The sequence below is a fragment of the Lepus europaeus genome, chromosome 7 (assembly GCF_033115175.1).
Source record: "Lepus europaeus isolate LE1 chromosome 7, mLepTim1.pri, whole genome shotgun sequence".
NCBI lineage: Eukaryota > Metazoa > Chordata > Mammalia > Lagomorpha > Leporidae > Lepus > Lepus europaeus.
The window spans coordinates 31940240-31957346 of NC_084833.1; the positions used below are offsets into that span (position 1 = coordinate 31940240).

At 41.3% G+C, this 17107-nt stretch overlaps 1 protein-coding gene across 1 annotated transcript in view; it reads left to right on the plus strand.

Moving 5' to 3' along the window:
- The window catches only part of CSTF3 (cleavage stimulation factor subunit 3), a 91586-nt gene that overhangs the window by 61226 nt on the left and 13253 nt on the right, over positions 1-17107 (plus strand). Inside the window, exons 4-13 of the mRNA XM_062196333.1 lie at positions 4203-4235; positions 5142-5239; positions 6376-6442; positions 6523-6557; positions 7018-7144; positions 10142-10219; positions 10960-11122; positions 14321-14430; positions 15168-15284; positions 16542-16616. Of these exons, the coding sequence (XP_062052317.1) occupies positions 4203-4235; positions 5142-5239; positions 6376-6442; positions 6523-6557; positions 7018-7144; positions 10142-10219; positions 10960-11122; positions 14321-14430; positions 15168-15284; positions 16542-16616 (903 nt within the window). The remainder of the gene's footprint in view (positions 1-4202; positions 4236-5141; positions 5240-6375; positions 6443-6522; positions 6558-7017; positions 7145-10141; positions 10220-10959; positions 11123-14320; positions 14431-15167; positions 15285-16541; positions 16617-17107) is intronic.

Here is a 17107-nt window from a genome sequence, read left to right on the forward strand (position 1 = left end):
ATGTCCAGTACTGGCTCTGTAGAGGGGCTGTCAATGCTTATTGGCTGAATTGATTAATGACTATCAGCAGCCATGTACTAACTGTCAAATAGGGTTCCTATATTAGTCAAAAATGTCATATTTTTCTTATATTTACAGTATTAATGCTAATTGGAGAAATAACTGATGAATCTAGGGCACAAAATTAATTTTTTAGGAGAGAAAATGTAAATTTTTTTTTTTTTTTTTTTGAGAGGAAGAGTTATAGAGAGAGAGATCTTCCATCTGCTAGTTCACTCCCCAGATGGCTGCAATGGCCAGAGCTGGGCTGATCTGAAGTGAGGAGTCAGGAGCTTCTTCTGGGTCTCAAATGTGGATGCAGGGGCCTAAGCACTTGGGCCATCTTCTGCTTTCCCAGGCACATTAGCAGGGAGCTGGATTAGAAGTGGAACAGCTGCGACTTGAATTGGCACCTATATGGGATGCTGGTGCTGCAGGCAGAGGCTTAACCTACTATACCACAGTGCTGGCCCCTCTTTTTAAAATTTTTTTCCAATATTTATTTTACTTGCTTGAAAGGCAGTCACAGAGAGAGAGAGAGGGAGAGAGAGCGCTTCCATCCTCTGATTCACTTCTGAAATGGCTGCAATGGCCAGGGCCACACCAGGCGGAGCCAGGAGCTTCACCTCAGTCTCCCCACATGGGTAGCAGGGGCCCAAGTCCTTCTGCTTTCTCAGGCACATTAGCAGGGAGCTGGATTGAAAGTGGAGCAGCCAGGACTTGAACTGACACCTATATGGGATGCTGACATTGCAGCTGGCTGCTTAACCCATTGTGCCACAATGGCAGCCCCAAAGGGGTATATATATTTCTTTCTTTCTTTTTTTTTTTTTTTGACAGGCAGAGTGGATAGTGAGAGAGAGAGAGAGACAGAGAGAAAGGTCTTCCTTTTTGCCATTGGTTCACCCTCCAATGGCTGCTGTGGCTGGCGCATCGCGTTGATCCGAAGCCAGGAGCCAGGTGCTTCTCCTGGTCTCCCATGGGGTGCAGGGCCCAAGCACTTGGGCCATCCTCCACTGCCTTCCTGGGCCATAGCAGAGAGCTGGCCTGGAAGAGGGGCAACCAGGATAGAATCCGGCGCCCAACCAGGACTAGTATATATTTCTTTTTAAAGTTATTTTTAATTTATTTTTACTTTTGACAGGCAGAGTTAGACAGTGAGAGAGAGACAGAGAGAGTTACAGACAGTGGGAGAGAGACAGAGAGAGAGGTCTTCCTTCTGTTGGTTCACTCCACTAATGACTGCTATGGCCAGTGCTGCGCCAATCTGAAGCCAGGAGCCAGGTGCTTCCTCCTGGTCTCCCATGCGGGTGCAGGGTCCAAGCACTTGAGTCATCCTCCACTGCACTCCCGGGCCACAGCAGAGAGCTGGACTGGAAGAGGAGCAACCGGGACAGAATCCAGTGCCCTAACCGGGACTAGAACCTGGGGTACTGGTGCCACAGGCAGAGGATTAGCCAAGTGAGCCATGGCACCGGCCAAGGAGTATTTATATTTCTTACACATAATTTCTTAGACATAATTTTTAATAAAATGCATAAATGAGATCATATACTTGTAGTATATCTCTATTCTACCTTTATCACCCTGCTAACCATAACTGATTATCATCCTTGTGTGTACATATTTTTCTTCATGCTCATAAACATACATACTCACATAAAATTTATTTTAGTCATTATTTTATAAGGACACATTATATTTTTAATATTTCTTTCAATAAGATGAAATCCCTCCCAGTTACCTGATTTAGGTATTTTTATATAGATGCATAATCCATGATGTGTATGTGTCAATTTAATAAACCATTTCCCCCTTGGTGGACCTTTACCATTTTAACTTTTTTGCAGCTACTAAGTTTGTGGTAATTAATCTTGTATAAATAGGTTTAAATCCTGGTGTTTTTATTTCTGTGGAATAGATCCTAGGATTGGAATTGCTGCTACCACTGGATTTCCATAAAGGCTTTAATAATGACTATTTCCTCTAGCACTGTATAAAATCTCTTCCTTACATAGCATCAGTAGTGTTAACACCCTTTTTAAAGTTTTTTTCCTTTTTGATGTATAAAGTGGCATTTATTATTTCAGATTATCTTTGTCACTTTAGAAATTTGTACATATTACCGTATGTTTTTTAACCATTTAGACTTTCTCTTCTGGGAATTGTCTACTCATAATTCTTCCCAGTTTTCCCAGTGAGTAGTTTTGGTTTCCTTGCCCAGTTGTAAGATGGTCATTTGCACCTGGAAGCTGGTGACTTGAACATATCCTACTTCATTCCTGCTTTCAGCTCAGCCTGTTGACCTCAACTGAGCCGAGCAGCTGGAAACAAGGCGGCCTCAGGCTCAATGGGAGTCTTAAAGAAGCCTGCCTTCCTACCCCAGATGAATGTGGACATCAGCCTGGCCTCTAGCATATGAAAAAGGAACAAAACAGGCAGACTGAGTCCTCCCTGCTCTTACTCAGAGGTTTCTTTCTGGTTCCTGGGCAAAGGACCAGCAGCAACCTGTTTGCAGGCTACACCTCCTACACAGCTGTCATGGTAGACAAAGGGGTTCATTTATGATACTGTAGGACTGCCAACACTGGTTCAATGAACAGACAAAAAAAGGACCCACATCTAAGAATGTAACAAGAAAGGAGTATAAAGTTAAACAGGACAAGCAGCAAACAAAATAGAGCTGCTAGAGGAGAGAGACAACAACTGGAATAAAATAATAGGAACACAAGGTTCAAATTGTAGTATTAAACATAAAAACCTGGAACTGAACTAAGTATTTGTGAGCAAAATCCAGCAATAGGTTAATGGAGAATGGTCACATGCAGGATTAAATTAATAGCCTGGAGAATCTAGTGGACAAACTATTTTAAAACATTGAGCAAAAACTCAATGAAAGGTAAAGGTAACATTTTGAGAATAGACCCAGGAGACCTAATGTGTATAATATAAGTTCTAGAAGGAGAAAACTGGACAAGGATAATTTTTAAAACAAAATTATTGAGCTAAAATGGACCTGAGTTTTGCATTGAAGAGGCATGCCAAGTTCCAAGCAGAATTGGTGGTAACTAATAAATGATAATTGCTCTGCCAGAGCTTTCACATTTATTAACACATTGAATCCTCATTTAGCCCTAAAAAATAGGTGCTGTTACCTGCTGATTCAGATGAGAAAGAGGTTAAATGGATAGTCAGGATGCTAGTGCAGGAGGCTCCAGAGTTTGACCAAATTGCCTCAAAGGACAAAGACTGTGTTTGGGCATATCCTCGATTTATAAACTCAGGGAGGAAGTTATCAGCAAAGGCAGTCTTCAGCAATCTCATCTGTAGCACAAAACTCTGTACTGTAAAAGGATCATGAGCCAAAATATTTACCTTTCAGGGTGGAACAAAGATTTGATAAAATTCGCTGACGTCACACAATTGATCAACTACCCTCCCCTAGCATCTAATGAAAATACTCAAGTGGAAATCTAGTAATGTTCACCCGTGGCCTTCCCACATGCTCTTTGTCTTGTCTGGAGCAACTGCCTCCTTTCTCTACTGAACTCCTCATCTACAGGATCTTAACATTTTCTAGGAAATAGAAAAACTTCTAACTCCCCAAGTCTGAGATCTTATGCTCCTCCTAAATGCTCCCATGTGCTTATTCCATTTTAGCTTATCATAGTTTCTTTTAATGACCTTCCGTTTGGGCAGACACAGACCAGGCCTGTCTGGTTCATTTGTTCATTGTGTAGCCCCAGTGTCTATCATAATGACTGAGTATGTGTAATGAAAATTTGCAAATCTTCCCCCCACCTTTTTTTTCTCCCTGCTCAAATCATACTAGTAGTGGATATTTAAGAAAAGTAAAATTGGCATTTGGGTAGATCTGGTATATGTTTTTGTATTTTTCTCCTCACTATTTTACAAAATTTATAATTTACAAAATTTCAGTGTAAATGAGTATAAATATTTATACAAGGCATATTTATAATGAATAGTATATGTCTGAGGTTTAAACTTTCATTATTTTTGAAGAGTAACATTATTAGGAATGTATAGAGAGAATTTGTAAGGTTGGTTAAAAATTAGTCCAATAAATTGATCCAAAATTCAATAGTATTTAATACTACGAAAAGAATGAAGTTAATTGTGTATTTTTCTCTGCTTCTCTTCAGATTAAAGCTAAAAATTATGACAAGGTCGAAAAGGTGAGTCCTCTTGAATTTACTTTGAATTTTATACTGATTTTTTATTAAAAAAATTCATTTTTATTTATTTGAAAAGCGGAGACAGAGATAGGCAGACTGATGTGTTCCATCCAGTGCTATACTTGCCAAATACCTGTACCAGCCAAAGCCAGGATCTGAGCCAGAGTGCACATTAGTATGAAGCTAGAATCCAAAGGGGATTTGGGTTTCTGATCTAGGCACTCTGATAAGGGATGTGGGCATCTTAACAGCTGTGCCAAATACCCACTTCCTTGCTGAAGTTTTAAGATATATATGACAAATACATGTGAACAATTACTGAATCTAGGTAGTGATTCATAGGAGTTCATTTTACTTTCTCAACTTTTTTTACATACTAACAATTGTTTGCCATAAAAACTTTGGATAATTATTCTTTTTTTTTTTTTTTAAGCTATATTTACTTATTTGAAAGGCCCAGTTACAGAACCAGAGAGACAGAGGTCTTCCATCTGCTGGTTCACTCCCAAATGGCCACAACGGGTGGAGATGGCCTATCTGAAGCCAGGAGCCAGGAGCTTCTTCCGGGTTTCTCACGTGGGTGCAGGGGCCCAAGGACTTGGGCTATTTTCTACTGCCTTCCCAGGCCATACCAGAGATCTGGATCAGAGGTGGAGCAGCCAGGACTTGAACTTGTGCCCATATGGGGTTCCAGCACTGCAGGCAGCGGCTTTACCCACTATGTCACAGCACTGGCCCCAATATTCTTTACTGACCAAAATCATGAGAATAATTTTAATTGTCAAAACTGAAAACTAGAGGAAATTATTTATAAGAGGACAGTCATTTTTTTAAATGTTCCATTTTATCTATGTATGGGTGAAAGTTAATTACCCAGATTCTGATAATATTTTCTTGTATTCAAAGCTATTTCAGAGATGCCTTATGAAGGTTTTGCACATTGATTTATGGAAGTGTTATCTTTCATATGTCCGAGAAACCAAGGGTAAACTACCGAGTTACAAGTAAGTGAAATCAGGATTTTAAGAATGTGGCACGTGGTCTGCCCCACTAACTCACACCCTCTCTTAGCTCCAGGTGGAAAGAGACTTAAGGATTTCCAAAAGTTAGAATTTTCTAAAACATCATCAACCTTAGAAAAAGTGCTTCAAAGAAAGCCACAGCCATTATCCCTACTCACGAGAATTAAATCACTCAAACTCTTTTATACTGAAACGCTATCTTTGCAACACTAGACTTTTTTTTTTTTTTTTTTTAACATGCAGAGTGGACAGTGAGAGAGAGATAGAGAGAAAGGTCTTCCTTTTTGCTGTTGGTTCACCCTCCAATGGCCGCAGTGGCCGGCGTGCTGCAGCCGGCGCACCGCGCTGATCCGAAGGCAGGAGCCTGGTGCTTCTCCTGGTCTCCCATGGGGTGCAGGGCCCAAGCACTTGGGCCATCCTCCACTGCACTCCCTGGCCACAGCAGAGAGCTTGCCTGGAAGAGGGGCAACCGGGACAGAATCCAGCACCCCGAAGCTTGTAAAACATTTTTAAAAACATGTCCATACTTCGGTCACCACTCTTGACAGGTTATAATGCAGTGAACTGTTTAAGTGATCCAAGATAGCATCTTTGACAAGTCTATTGTTGTGTAGTTGAGATAATAGGATTTCTCATGTTATTTTTAATGTATAACAAATAGGCATGTTATTTCTGTGAGTAGGATTCTATACGCTCTTCTCCTGATTATATTTTATTGTCTTATATTGAAGAGGAAGTCCTTTCTCCCTAAATTTTATGTCAGAACCTATAAATCTTAAGATGTAACTTACTTCCTTATTGACAGAACCACATATTTACACACTTGAATTTGCTACATATAAATTAAACAACTTAAAGGATGTAAATATAAAGAATGACCTTTATCTTTGATAAGCCCACAAGCAATGGACAAAAGGAACAAAAGTACATAAATGAATGACATTGAAAGCTTAAGTTAAAAGCTGTTTTTTTCATACTTAAAAAGATATCCTTAAATTTTGTTTATAATAAAAGTTCAAATGCTGTCCTGATCATATAATTAGAAGTTATGTTTTGGCTGGAGATACGTGTTAGTACCAATTTTTTTAAAAAAACCACATCTTTCATGTTAATTTCAGAGAAAAAATGGCTCAAGCTTATGATTTTGCACTGGATAAAATTGGAATGGAAATTATGTCCTATCAGGTATAGTTAAATTTTTTTGACAGATACACTTGAATTTGAAAATATTAAGAAAGATATTAACATTTTATTTTATTTCCTAGATTTGGGTGGATTACATCAATTTCTTAAAAGGCGTGTAAGTATTTCTAGGGTTTTTTTTTCCTTTTTTTTTTTTTTTTTTTTTTTTTTTTTTTTTTTTTTTTGACAGAGTGGGGAGAGAGAGAGAGACAGAGAGAAAGGTCTTCCTTTTGCCGTTGGTTCACCCTCCAATGGCTGCCACGGCTGGCGTGCTGCGGACGGCGCACTGCGCTGATCTGAAGCCAGGAGCCAGGTGCTTCTCCTGGTCTCCCATGTGGGTGCAGGGCCCAAGCACTTGGGCCATCCTCCACTGCATTCCCGGGCCATAGCAGAGAGCTGGCCTGGAAGAGGGGCAACTGGGATAGAATCCGGCACCCGACCGGGACTAGAACCCGGTGTGCCGGCACCGCAAGGTGGAGGATTAGCCTGTTGAGCCGCGGCGCCGGCTATGGTTTTTTTTTTCTTATATAAACAGGTTAGCTACGATGTAACTGACGGTATTTCTTATCCACTCTAAGGGAAGCTGTTGGATCTTATGCAGAAAACCAGAGAATAACAGCTGTCCGAAGAGTTTATCAACGAGGTTGTGTAAACCCAATGATCAACATTGAACAACTCTGGAGAGACTATAACAAGTATGAAGAGGTAAAGTAGGCCAAACAGTTTATTATTATAAAGCAAGGCATTTTAATTTTTATGCATTGTGAATTTGTGGATTCTAACTTTTCTAGTATCAGATACCTGCATACCAGTGTTGTACTTTTTCTATATTAATTGGAATGGAAAACCCAATATTTTTACAATTTTGAGTCTCCATATTTTTTAGAGAATACTTTGCGAAAGCTACAACTTTTACAAACTATTTGATGCTCAATCATAGCTGCACATTCATGTACATAATTGACCTATGAAATTATATCTTTTTTGGGATTATGATGGAAATGGTAATGATCAGTTGCTATGTACCTCTTGCATTTAATTACAGTATTGTGATTATCAGTCTGAATTTATGAGATGAGCTGAAAACAATAATTTTTTGTCATTCCTACATGCTTTAACTAACTAAGCTGATTAGCTTGTATATGTAAACATTCATGCTAAATAAGCTCAGTCATTATAAATTCCTCATATATGCCTTATTATTTGGAAGCACTATATAGGGTAGTGAAATTGTTCCCTTGCAAACATGAGCAGTGGCTCTCAAAATTGGTATTGGAATTTAAAAAATTATTTATTTTATTTATTTGACAGAGAGAGAGGCAGAGGCAGAGAGCTAGATCTTCCATCCCCTGGTTCACTCCCCAAATGGTCACAAAGGCCAGCACTGGGTCAATCTGAAGCCAGGTACCAGGAAATTCTTCCAGGTCTCCCATGTGGGTACAGAGGCCCAAGGATTTGGCCCATTTTCAACTGCTTTCCCAGGCCATAGTAGAGAGCTGGATCAGAAGTGGAGCAACTGGGACTCGAACCAGTTCCTATATGGGATGCTGGCGCTGCAGGCTGGGGCTTTAACCCACTGTATCACAGCACCAGAACTTTTTTTTTTTATAGATTTATTTTTTTTACTTGATAGAGTTACACACAGAAGGAGAGGCAAAGAGAGAGAGAGGTCTTCCATATACTGGTTCACTTCCCAATTGGCCACAGCAGCCGGAGCTGCACTGATCCAAAGCCAGGAGCCAAGAGGTTTTTCCGAGTCTCCTACACGGGCGCAGGGACCCAAGGGCTTGGGCCATCTTCCTCTGCTTTCCCAGGCCATAGCAGAGAGCTGGATAGGAAGTGGAGAAGCCAGGATACGGCCCATATTGGGTGCCAGAACTGCAGACAGTGGCCCTATCCGCCACGCAACAGCACCGGACCCAGAACTTTTATTTTTAATGTAGCATTTATCTATCAGTAGATAGCATGTTAGAAGTTAAAGTTGACAAATTTTCAAGATACTTATTAATTCACTGAATAATAAATCCCTTATTTACACTTAATTGCACATAAAAATTATTTTTTCTGAAATGAGAAAAAAACTTCACAAGTGACATTGTTTTATACTCTTTGCAAATCTCTTTAATATCTAGCTTACTAGAAGACAGCTAGATATTCATATCTGCTTCTGAATTCAATGTATTTTGATCCTGAACATCATGTAGCCTCTGGAAAACTCCACTGTATGTTTAATTGTAAGAGAGGCAAATAATGTCTTAGCATTATATGAAAATTGTTTCTCACAGACACTTTGAAAGTGTATTAGAGACCAGGAATCCTTAGATCTTAGAATCCTTAGATAACTCATTAGAAATACTAGGCACAAGAGCTAACGCTTACTTACCTTTCCTTGTTACTTCTGGTTTTTTGCAAAGCTGTAGAGACCTAGTTCACAAAGGGCTCTTAAAGTTGAGTTGTGGGCTGGTGCCGCGGTAGTGAGCACCCTGGGTTTCTAGTCTCAGGGCGCCGGATTCTGTCCCAGTTGTCCATATGGGATGCCAGCGCCGCAGGTAGAGGATTAACCAAGTGAGCCACGGCATGGGCTTTCTTTTCTAAAGTGTCCTGGGATCTGGGAAGTCTATACACTCTAAAAAGATGCTTCTACTCACCTAAGTGGATGAGCATTTATGGAGGGCAAATGGCAACCGTGACCCGTACAGCCTCTGTAGAGTGTACAGGAAAGCAAGGGCAAAAGTTCCCGGGTTCTAGTGCTGATTGGAGCACCGGTTCTGTCCCGGTTGCTCCTCTTCCAGTCCAGTTCTCTGCTGTGGCCCGGGAGTGCAGTGCAGGATGACCCAGGTCCTTGGGCCCTGCACCCGCATGGGAGACCAGGGAGAAGCACCTGGCTCCTGGCTTCGGATTGGTGCAGCATGCCAGCTGCAACGTGCCAGCTGTAGCGGCTACTTGATGGGTGAACCAATGGAAAAAGGAAGACCTTTCTCTCTGTCTCTCTCTCTCTCACTGTCTAATTCTGCCTGTTTAAAAAAAAAAAAGTCGTTTGGGGTTGACATTAAAGCAACTAACAGGTTTTTAAAAAAAGTTTAGTTGTGGCTATTCATCCAGGTGATTCTGCACATCATTCTTTAATTAGTAGAATTTTATAGGAAATAATTGAAGTATCCCAAATGAGTCCCTTTTTCTTTTAATGATTTATTTATTTAATTTATTTATTTGAAAGACAGAGTTACAGAGAGGTAGCGCTAGAGAGAGAGGTCTTCCATCCGCTGGTTCAATCCTCAAATGACCACAGTGGCCAGAGCTGAGCTGATCCAAAGCCAGGAGCCAGGAGCTTCTTTGGGGGCTCCCATGTGAGTGCAGGGGCCCAAGGACTTGGGCCATCTTCTACTGCTTTCCCAGGCCATAGCAGAGAGCTGGATCACAAGTAGAGCAGCCGGGACTTGGACCGGCGCCCACATGGGATGCTGGAGTGGTAGGCTAGGGCTTTAACCTGCTGCGCCACAGCGCCGGCCCCAGATTCCCTAGCTTTAGAAGTTCCTGATATAGGGAAACTCATAATAGCACCTCCTTGGTCCTTGAAGCATGTAATGTGATTGAGCCTCTATTTTATTTGAAAAAAATCTTTTAAAATAAATAAAGTTATTTAGCAAATGAATTGGTTATATTGTGTTTAATTTGAAAATAATTTCTTTCATTTTTCCTTAGGGTATCAATATTCATTTAGCTAAAAAAATGATTGAAGATCGGAGTAGAGATTACATGAATGCTAGACGTGTGGCAAAGGTAGGAAATTCCAGCAGGCTGTTTATTATTATTATGAGTATGTTTTTATACCAGAACTTTTCCTGTTTTATATCATTGTTGATATTTTTGTATTTTAACTAAAAATACTTCATTACAGTGTCTGAACAGATGATAATTTGAAATGAAATACCTCCTTGTACATATGTTAAAGGAAGAAAATAGAATCATTAGGATTTGGAAGAAATTATTTTTCTGAATACAGAAACAGATGGCATAGAGCCCAGGTTCTACGTAGAATTGATCAAGTAGTTCCTATCTTTCCTTCATATCTCCTCATCTAAATACTGTGCTACTCTGAGGTAGCTCTCAAGAAGAGACTTTATACTGTATGCCTATTTTCCATCCATTGGCACTCATAGAAGTTAGGAAAAATATCCTGTTATTAAAGCAAATTATGTAAATCTAAAAACACATATAGTTGCTCCAAAGATGGCGATAGTAATGCTGCCAGATCTTTAATCACGTGGCCTGTCAACATCCTGGATCACCTGCAGAGACAGCCCACGGGTGTTCTGTCCATCCACTCCTGGGAACCTGTTCTTGGGTAGATACTATGATATTTTTCTCCCTACTCTTACTTGTTTTTAGATTATATTAATACAATAGTATTTGGAGGAAGAAATAGGCATTTTGAGTAAGTATTTCAAACTTAACAACTCCATCCCACATATCTGAGTTGTTCCAGGCTCAACAAAGAACTCTCAATGCTTCTTGTCTAGGAATATGAGACTGTAATGAAAGGTTTGGATCGCAATGCTCCCTCAGTGCCTCCTCAGAATACTCCTCAAGAAGCGCAGCAGGTGGATATGTGGAAGAAATACATACAATGGGAAAAAAGCAACCCTCTTCGGACAGAGGACCAGACCCTTATAACAAAAAGAGGTAACACGATGCACCAGCCTGTGTTCCCGTTACACATTAGGCTACTTGATATTATCCTGTGGGTTACTGAAGCTCCCTTTTTACTCTTAATCTCTTTTTCTCTTATGTTCTTCAGATTCAGTAATTTCTGTAGATCTGTGTCCATGTTCACTGGCCCTGTGTTTTATCAAATGTAATCTGCTGTTAAGCCCATCTAGTGAATTCTTCATTTAAGATACCATACTTTCACTTTTATAAATTTCCATCTGAGAAAAACTTTTTACAGTTTCTATTTCTCTGTTGAGATTCCATGTATGTTTGTTACCATCTTTTTATGCATTTTTAAAAATATTTACTTATTTATTTATATGAAAGGCAGAGCAATAGAGAGATTTTCTGTTTGCTTGTTCACTCCCCAAATAGCCACATCAGCTGGAAAAGCTAGGAACCTAGAACTCCATCTGGGTCTCCCGTGTGGGTGGCAGGGACACAAGCACTTGAGCCATTCGCCATTGCCTTCCCAGGCATGTTACCAGGGAACTGGATGAGAAGCAGAGCAATCAGGACTCAAGCTAGCACTCTGATATGTGATGTCCACATTGTAGGTAGCAGCTTAGCTCACTGGGCCGCAATGCCAGACCATTTTCTTTATATTCTTGAACACATAACAGCAGTTACCAAGTCGTCTGGGCCACTGGCCATCATGGGGTAAGTTTCCTTTGACTGCTTTTCCTCTTGACTCTGGCTCACATTTTCCTGTTTTATCACATTGTCTAGACATTTGACTTATTTTAGAAACTGTTTGAGGTGGCTGGTGCCTTGGCTCACATGGTTAATCCTCTGCCTGCGGCGCCGGCATCCCATATGGGTGCCGGGTTCTAGTCCCGGTTGCTCCTCTTACAGTCCAACTCGCTGCTGTGGCCCCGGAGGGCAGTGGAGGATGGCCCAAGTGCTTGGGCCCTGCACCTACATGGGAGACCAGTAGGAAGAATCTGGCTCCTGGCTTTGGATCAGGGCAGCACCGGCCATAGTGGCCATTTGGGGAGTGAACCAATGGAAGAAAGACCTTTTTGTCTCTCTCTCACTGCTCTCTCTCTGTTGCTGTCTAACTCTACTTGTCAAATAAAAAAAAGAAAAAAAGAAAAAGAAAAACTGTTTGAATGTACAAATAGTAAATTCTTAGGGCTGTCATGGCTAGCAGGCAAAGCTGCCACCTGCAATGCCAGCATCCCATATGAGAACCGGTAGAGTCCTGGCTGCTCCACTTCCTATCCAGCTCCCTGCTGTTATGCCTAGGAAAGCTGTGGAAGATGGCCCAAGTGCTTGGGCCCCTGAATCCCCGTGGGAGACCTGGAAGAAACTCCTGGCTCCTGGCTTTTGGCCCAGCCCCAGCCGTTGCTGCCATTAGGGGAGTGAACCAGCAGATGAAGATCGATCTCTTTCTCTCTTTCTTTTTCTCTCTCTCCCTGCCTCTCTCCGTAACTCTGACTTTCAAATAAATAAAATAAATCTTAGAAAAAGTAAATTCTCTAAAGATTCTGTCATTCTCCTCTGAAGAATGTTGAATTTCATTTTAACACAAAATTAAATTACTGGTACATCACTTAGACTGTGTACAGGATTCATATTTTACTATTAGGATGGATCTGTTCTAGTTTTATTCTTAATTTCAGGGTTTAAATCCCTTGGTCCTGAGACAGTTTTTATTACTACACATAATGGAAAGTTGAAAGTGTTTACGCAAACCATCTAATTGGATTCTGAAAGATTTGGGGACCTTTATGCCCAAGTTTTCAGATTCTCACCTCTCCTTTTGGGAATCAATTCCATCTGCTCTTATAGCCCAGAACTCCATGTTACTTCAAGCCAGTAAGAATGCAGCATTTGTTTGAGTTCTAGTTATCCCAGAACTGCAGATATTGATATGTTTTTTTTTTTTTTTTTTTTTGACAGGAGGAGTTAGTGAGAGAGAGAGAGACAGAGAGAAAGGTCTTCCTTTTTCTGTTGGTTCACCCCCCAAGTGGCCTGCTATGGCTGGCGTGCTGCGCCGATCTGAAGCCAGGAGCCAGGTGCCTCCTCCTGGTCTCCCATGCGGGTGCAGGGCCCAAGCACTTGGGCCATCCTCCACTGCCTTCCTGGGCCACAGCAGAGAGCTGGATTGGAAGAGGAGCAACCGGGACAGAATCTGGCGCCCCAACTTGGACTAGAACCCAGGGTGCCAGCGCCGCAGGCGGAGGATTAACCTAGTGAGCCGTGGTGCTGGCCTAATATGCTTTGGAAAAAAAAAAGGCAATACTGAGTATGGAGCTAACTTGGTGTGGCCCACTTTTGCTTTTTGGTCACTTTCAAATATACCTTGTGTTAGTTGCCTCACTTTTTTTTTTTAAAGATTTTATTATTTATTTATTTGAGAGATTGTTACAGAGAGAGGCAGAGACAGAGAAAAGGGTCTTCTTTTGCTGGTTCATTCCCCAAATGGTCGCAGTGGCCCGAGCTGGGCCAATCCGAAGCCAGGAGCCAGAAGCTTGTTCCAGGTCTCCCACGTGGGTGCAGGGCCCAAGCACTTGGGCCATCTTCCACTGCTTTCCCAGGCCATAGCAGAGAACTGGATTGGAAGAGGATACCAACTGGTGCCCATATGGGACGCTGGCACTGCAGGCGGCGGCTTAGCACAGCGCGCCACAGCGCCGGCCCTGAGGAGCATTACTCTTACACAAACTGCTCCGCCCCTGCTGGACTAGAGTTTGGAAGTTTCTTGAATTCTTCAGTCTTGCTCTGTCACCCATAAGCTTTTGCTAATACTGTCTTTTGCCTACATGATTTTTGTAGCTATCCATGTCCTTCTTCCACTCCACTTTTCCCATCTGACCAGCTTCCATCCCTTCTTCTTTTTTTTTTTTTTTTTTAAGATTTATTTATTTGTTTGAAAAGCAGAGTTACAGAGAGGCAGAGGCAGAGAGTCATAGTGTCTTTCATATTCCCTAGCATCGAGTTGGAGCTGAATAAATATAATCTAATAGATGATGGAAAGATGGGGCTTGTTTGAATGATGGTTCCAGAAATCACTAAAGATTCTGTAAATTTAAAACACTAAAGCTTTTTTTTTTTTCTAATTATTTATTATTTCAGACCCTATCCTAGCCTGATAACTTAATTGTGATGTATTGGTAGTTACGAATAATGTTTAATTAGATCTTACTTGTGAATGTCTTCCCTTAGTAATGTTTGCTTATGAACAGTGCCTACTTGTGCTGGGCCATCATCCTGATATTTGGTATGAAGCTGCCCAGTATCTTGAGCAATCAAGTAAACTGCTCGCAGAGAAGGGGGTGAGTATGCCTTTTTTCCCCTACATTTGGTTTTTGTGGTTTTGATAGAGCAATGATTTGCTGAAAAACACAACACTGAATTTGGGTAATAAAGTGTAAGTGTTGAAAATTTTAAATATATTTCAGTATGAATCTTAGTGAGACTCACTTGATTAGACAGACTGCCTTAGTCAGAATATAGTGACTATTTTTAAATGTATTAAAGGGATGAAGCATTTAGAGCGCTTACATGGTTCTTCTGTAAGTTAAAATATGGAGGAAGTTTTTGGAATTTTTTAAAAAAATATTTATTTATTTGAAAGTCAGAGTTACAGAGAGAGAGGAGAGGCAGAGAGAGAGAGAGAGGTTTTCCATCCGATGGTTCACTCCCCAGATGGCCGCAATGGCTGGAGCTGTGCCGATCTGAAGCCAGGAGCCAGGAGCTTCTTCTGGGACTCCCACATGGGTGCAGTGGCCCAAGGACTTGGGCCATCTTCTACTGCTTTCCTAGGCCACGCCAGAGAGCTGGATTGGAAGTGGAGCAGCCTGGACTAGAACCGGCGCCCATATGGGATGCTGGTGCTTAGGGCCACAGCGTTAACCTGCTGCACCACAGCGCTGGCCCCTGGAATTTTTTTAGAATCTAGAAATGCATAATTGTGTACGTGTGGGTGTGTTTTCATATATATATATAATGGCAGATTCATCTTATTCTCTTTCAACTGTGTTAAAATTATTGAGCTTTCTTTTTCTCCTAGGATATGAATAATGCCAAATTATTTAGTGATGAAGCTGCTAATATATATGAAAGAGCCATAAGCACTTTATTGAAGAAGAATATGCTTCTGTATTTTGCATATGCAGATTATGAAGAGGTGAGTAAAAATGTTTAAACTTTTTTTTTTTTTTTTAAAGATTTATTTATTTGAAAGGCAGAGTTACTGAAAGAGGAGGGAGACAGGAAGAGGAAGCTTCTGTTATCTGCTGGCTCACTCCCCAAATGGCCATAATGGCCACACTTTGGCCAGGCCAAAGCTTCTGGGTCTCCCCCATGGGTGCAGGGGCCCAAGCACTAGGACCACCCTCTGCTGCTTTCCCAGGTGCATTAGTGGGGAGCTGGATGGGAAGGGGAGCATCCAGGAGTCGAACTAGCACCCATATGGGATGCCAGCATCGCTTAACCTATTAGGCCACAGTGCCAGCCCCTCGAACTTTCTTATAATTCAACTTAATTTTAAATAAATGTGTTCCATGCAATATTTGGGACACACTGTTTTTTAAAATAATAATTCTTTAATAATTAATTTGAAAAGCAGAGAGGAAAAGAGAAATATTTTCCATTCCTTGATTCACTCTCCAAAGGCCTACAAACATGTTAGGCTGGGTCAAGTCAAAGCTAGGAGCCAGAAATGTCATCCAGGTATTCCACATGTGTGGGAGATACCCACGTACCTGGGTCATCATCAGCTGTCTCTCAGGCGCATTAGCAGGAAGCTGGATTGGAAGTGAAGTAGCCAAGACTCTTACAGGCACTCCGCTATAGGATGTGGGTGTTCCACGCAGCAACTTAATCTGCTGCACCACAGCACTCAACCCTATAGTTCAGTTTTCATTGTGGGAATGAACTTTTTTACTGGCTGCTTCCTTGCCAGGTATACTGCTTTTGCTAGACAGAGATGATATAAAATGATTTTTTTTTTTTAAAAGAAGAGATTTATTTGCTTGATAAGAGTTACTGAGAGAGAGAGGGAGAAACAGAGAGATCATCCATCCATCAGTTTACTCTCCAGATGGCCAGGCCAAAGCCAGGAGCCAGGAGCTTCTTCAGGTCTCCCACAGGGGTAGCATGAGCCCAAGCACCTGGGCCATCTTCTGCTGCTTTTTCCAGGCCATTAGCAGAGAGCTGGATCAGAAGTGGAGCAGACTGGACACAAACTGGTGCCGAAATGGGATGCCAGTATTTCAGGCCACGGGTTTACCTGCTACACCAACAACACAAGCCCCAGTGATCAGTTTTTAGTACTCAGCTTATATTGCACAGCATGGATCATTGTGAATGAGTTGGTACAGCATCTGGATCAGTGCTGCTTGTTTATGAGTATATATTTATGTTCACTTCTCTACTCCCTTAGAGTCGCATGAAGTATGAGAAGGTCCACAGTATATATAACAGACTTCTGGCAATTGAGGATATTGACCCAACCTTGGTGAGCAGCTTTACAGATTTTTTTTCCAAACTTATGTAACAAAATAATTGAATTTACATATATAAAATTCATTGTTGTTGTAATATCGTTCTATGAACCTTTACAAATAACAGCATGTCACAAGATTATCATCACAATCAAGATACGAAACACTCCCCAACCCCAGTTTCCTTCAATTTAGGTGACCCAGCCATCTGCCATAACCACTGACAATTACTGCTCTGTTCTCTGTTGGCCTTTTTTTTCAGTGCCACAATACACAACACTTGGAGAGATGCTTTCTCTAACACTCTTCTTGTGATCATGGTTTGAAGTCAGTTTATGCCAAATCATTGTTGCTTAATATTTCTTTTTCAATAAGTAGAGGCAGGAGAAACCAACTTCTCCAAGAGCCTGGAGAGGAGCGGACTTCATCCTGAACGCTGCTCTGTAGTTCTGGTTTTCAAGCCCTGAGTTTCTCTGAAAGCGCAGTGGAGCCCTGTGATTGGGCG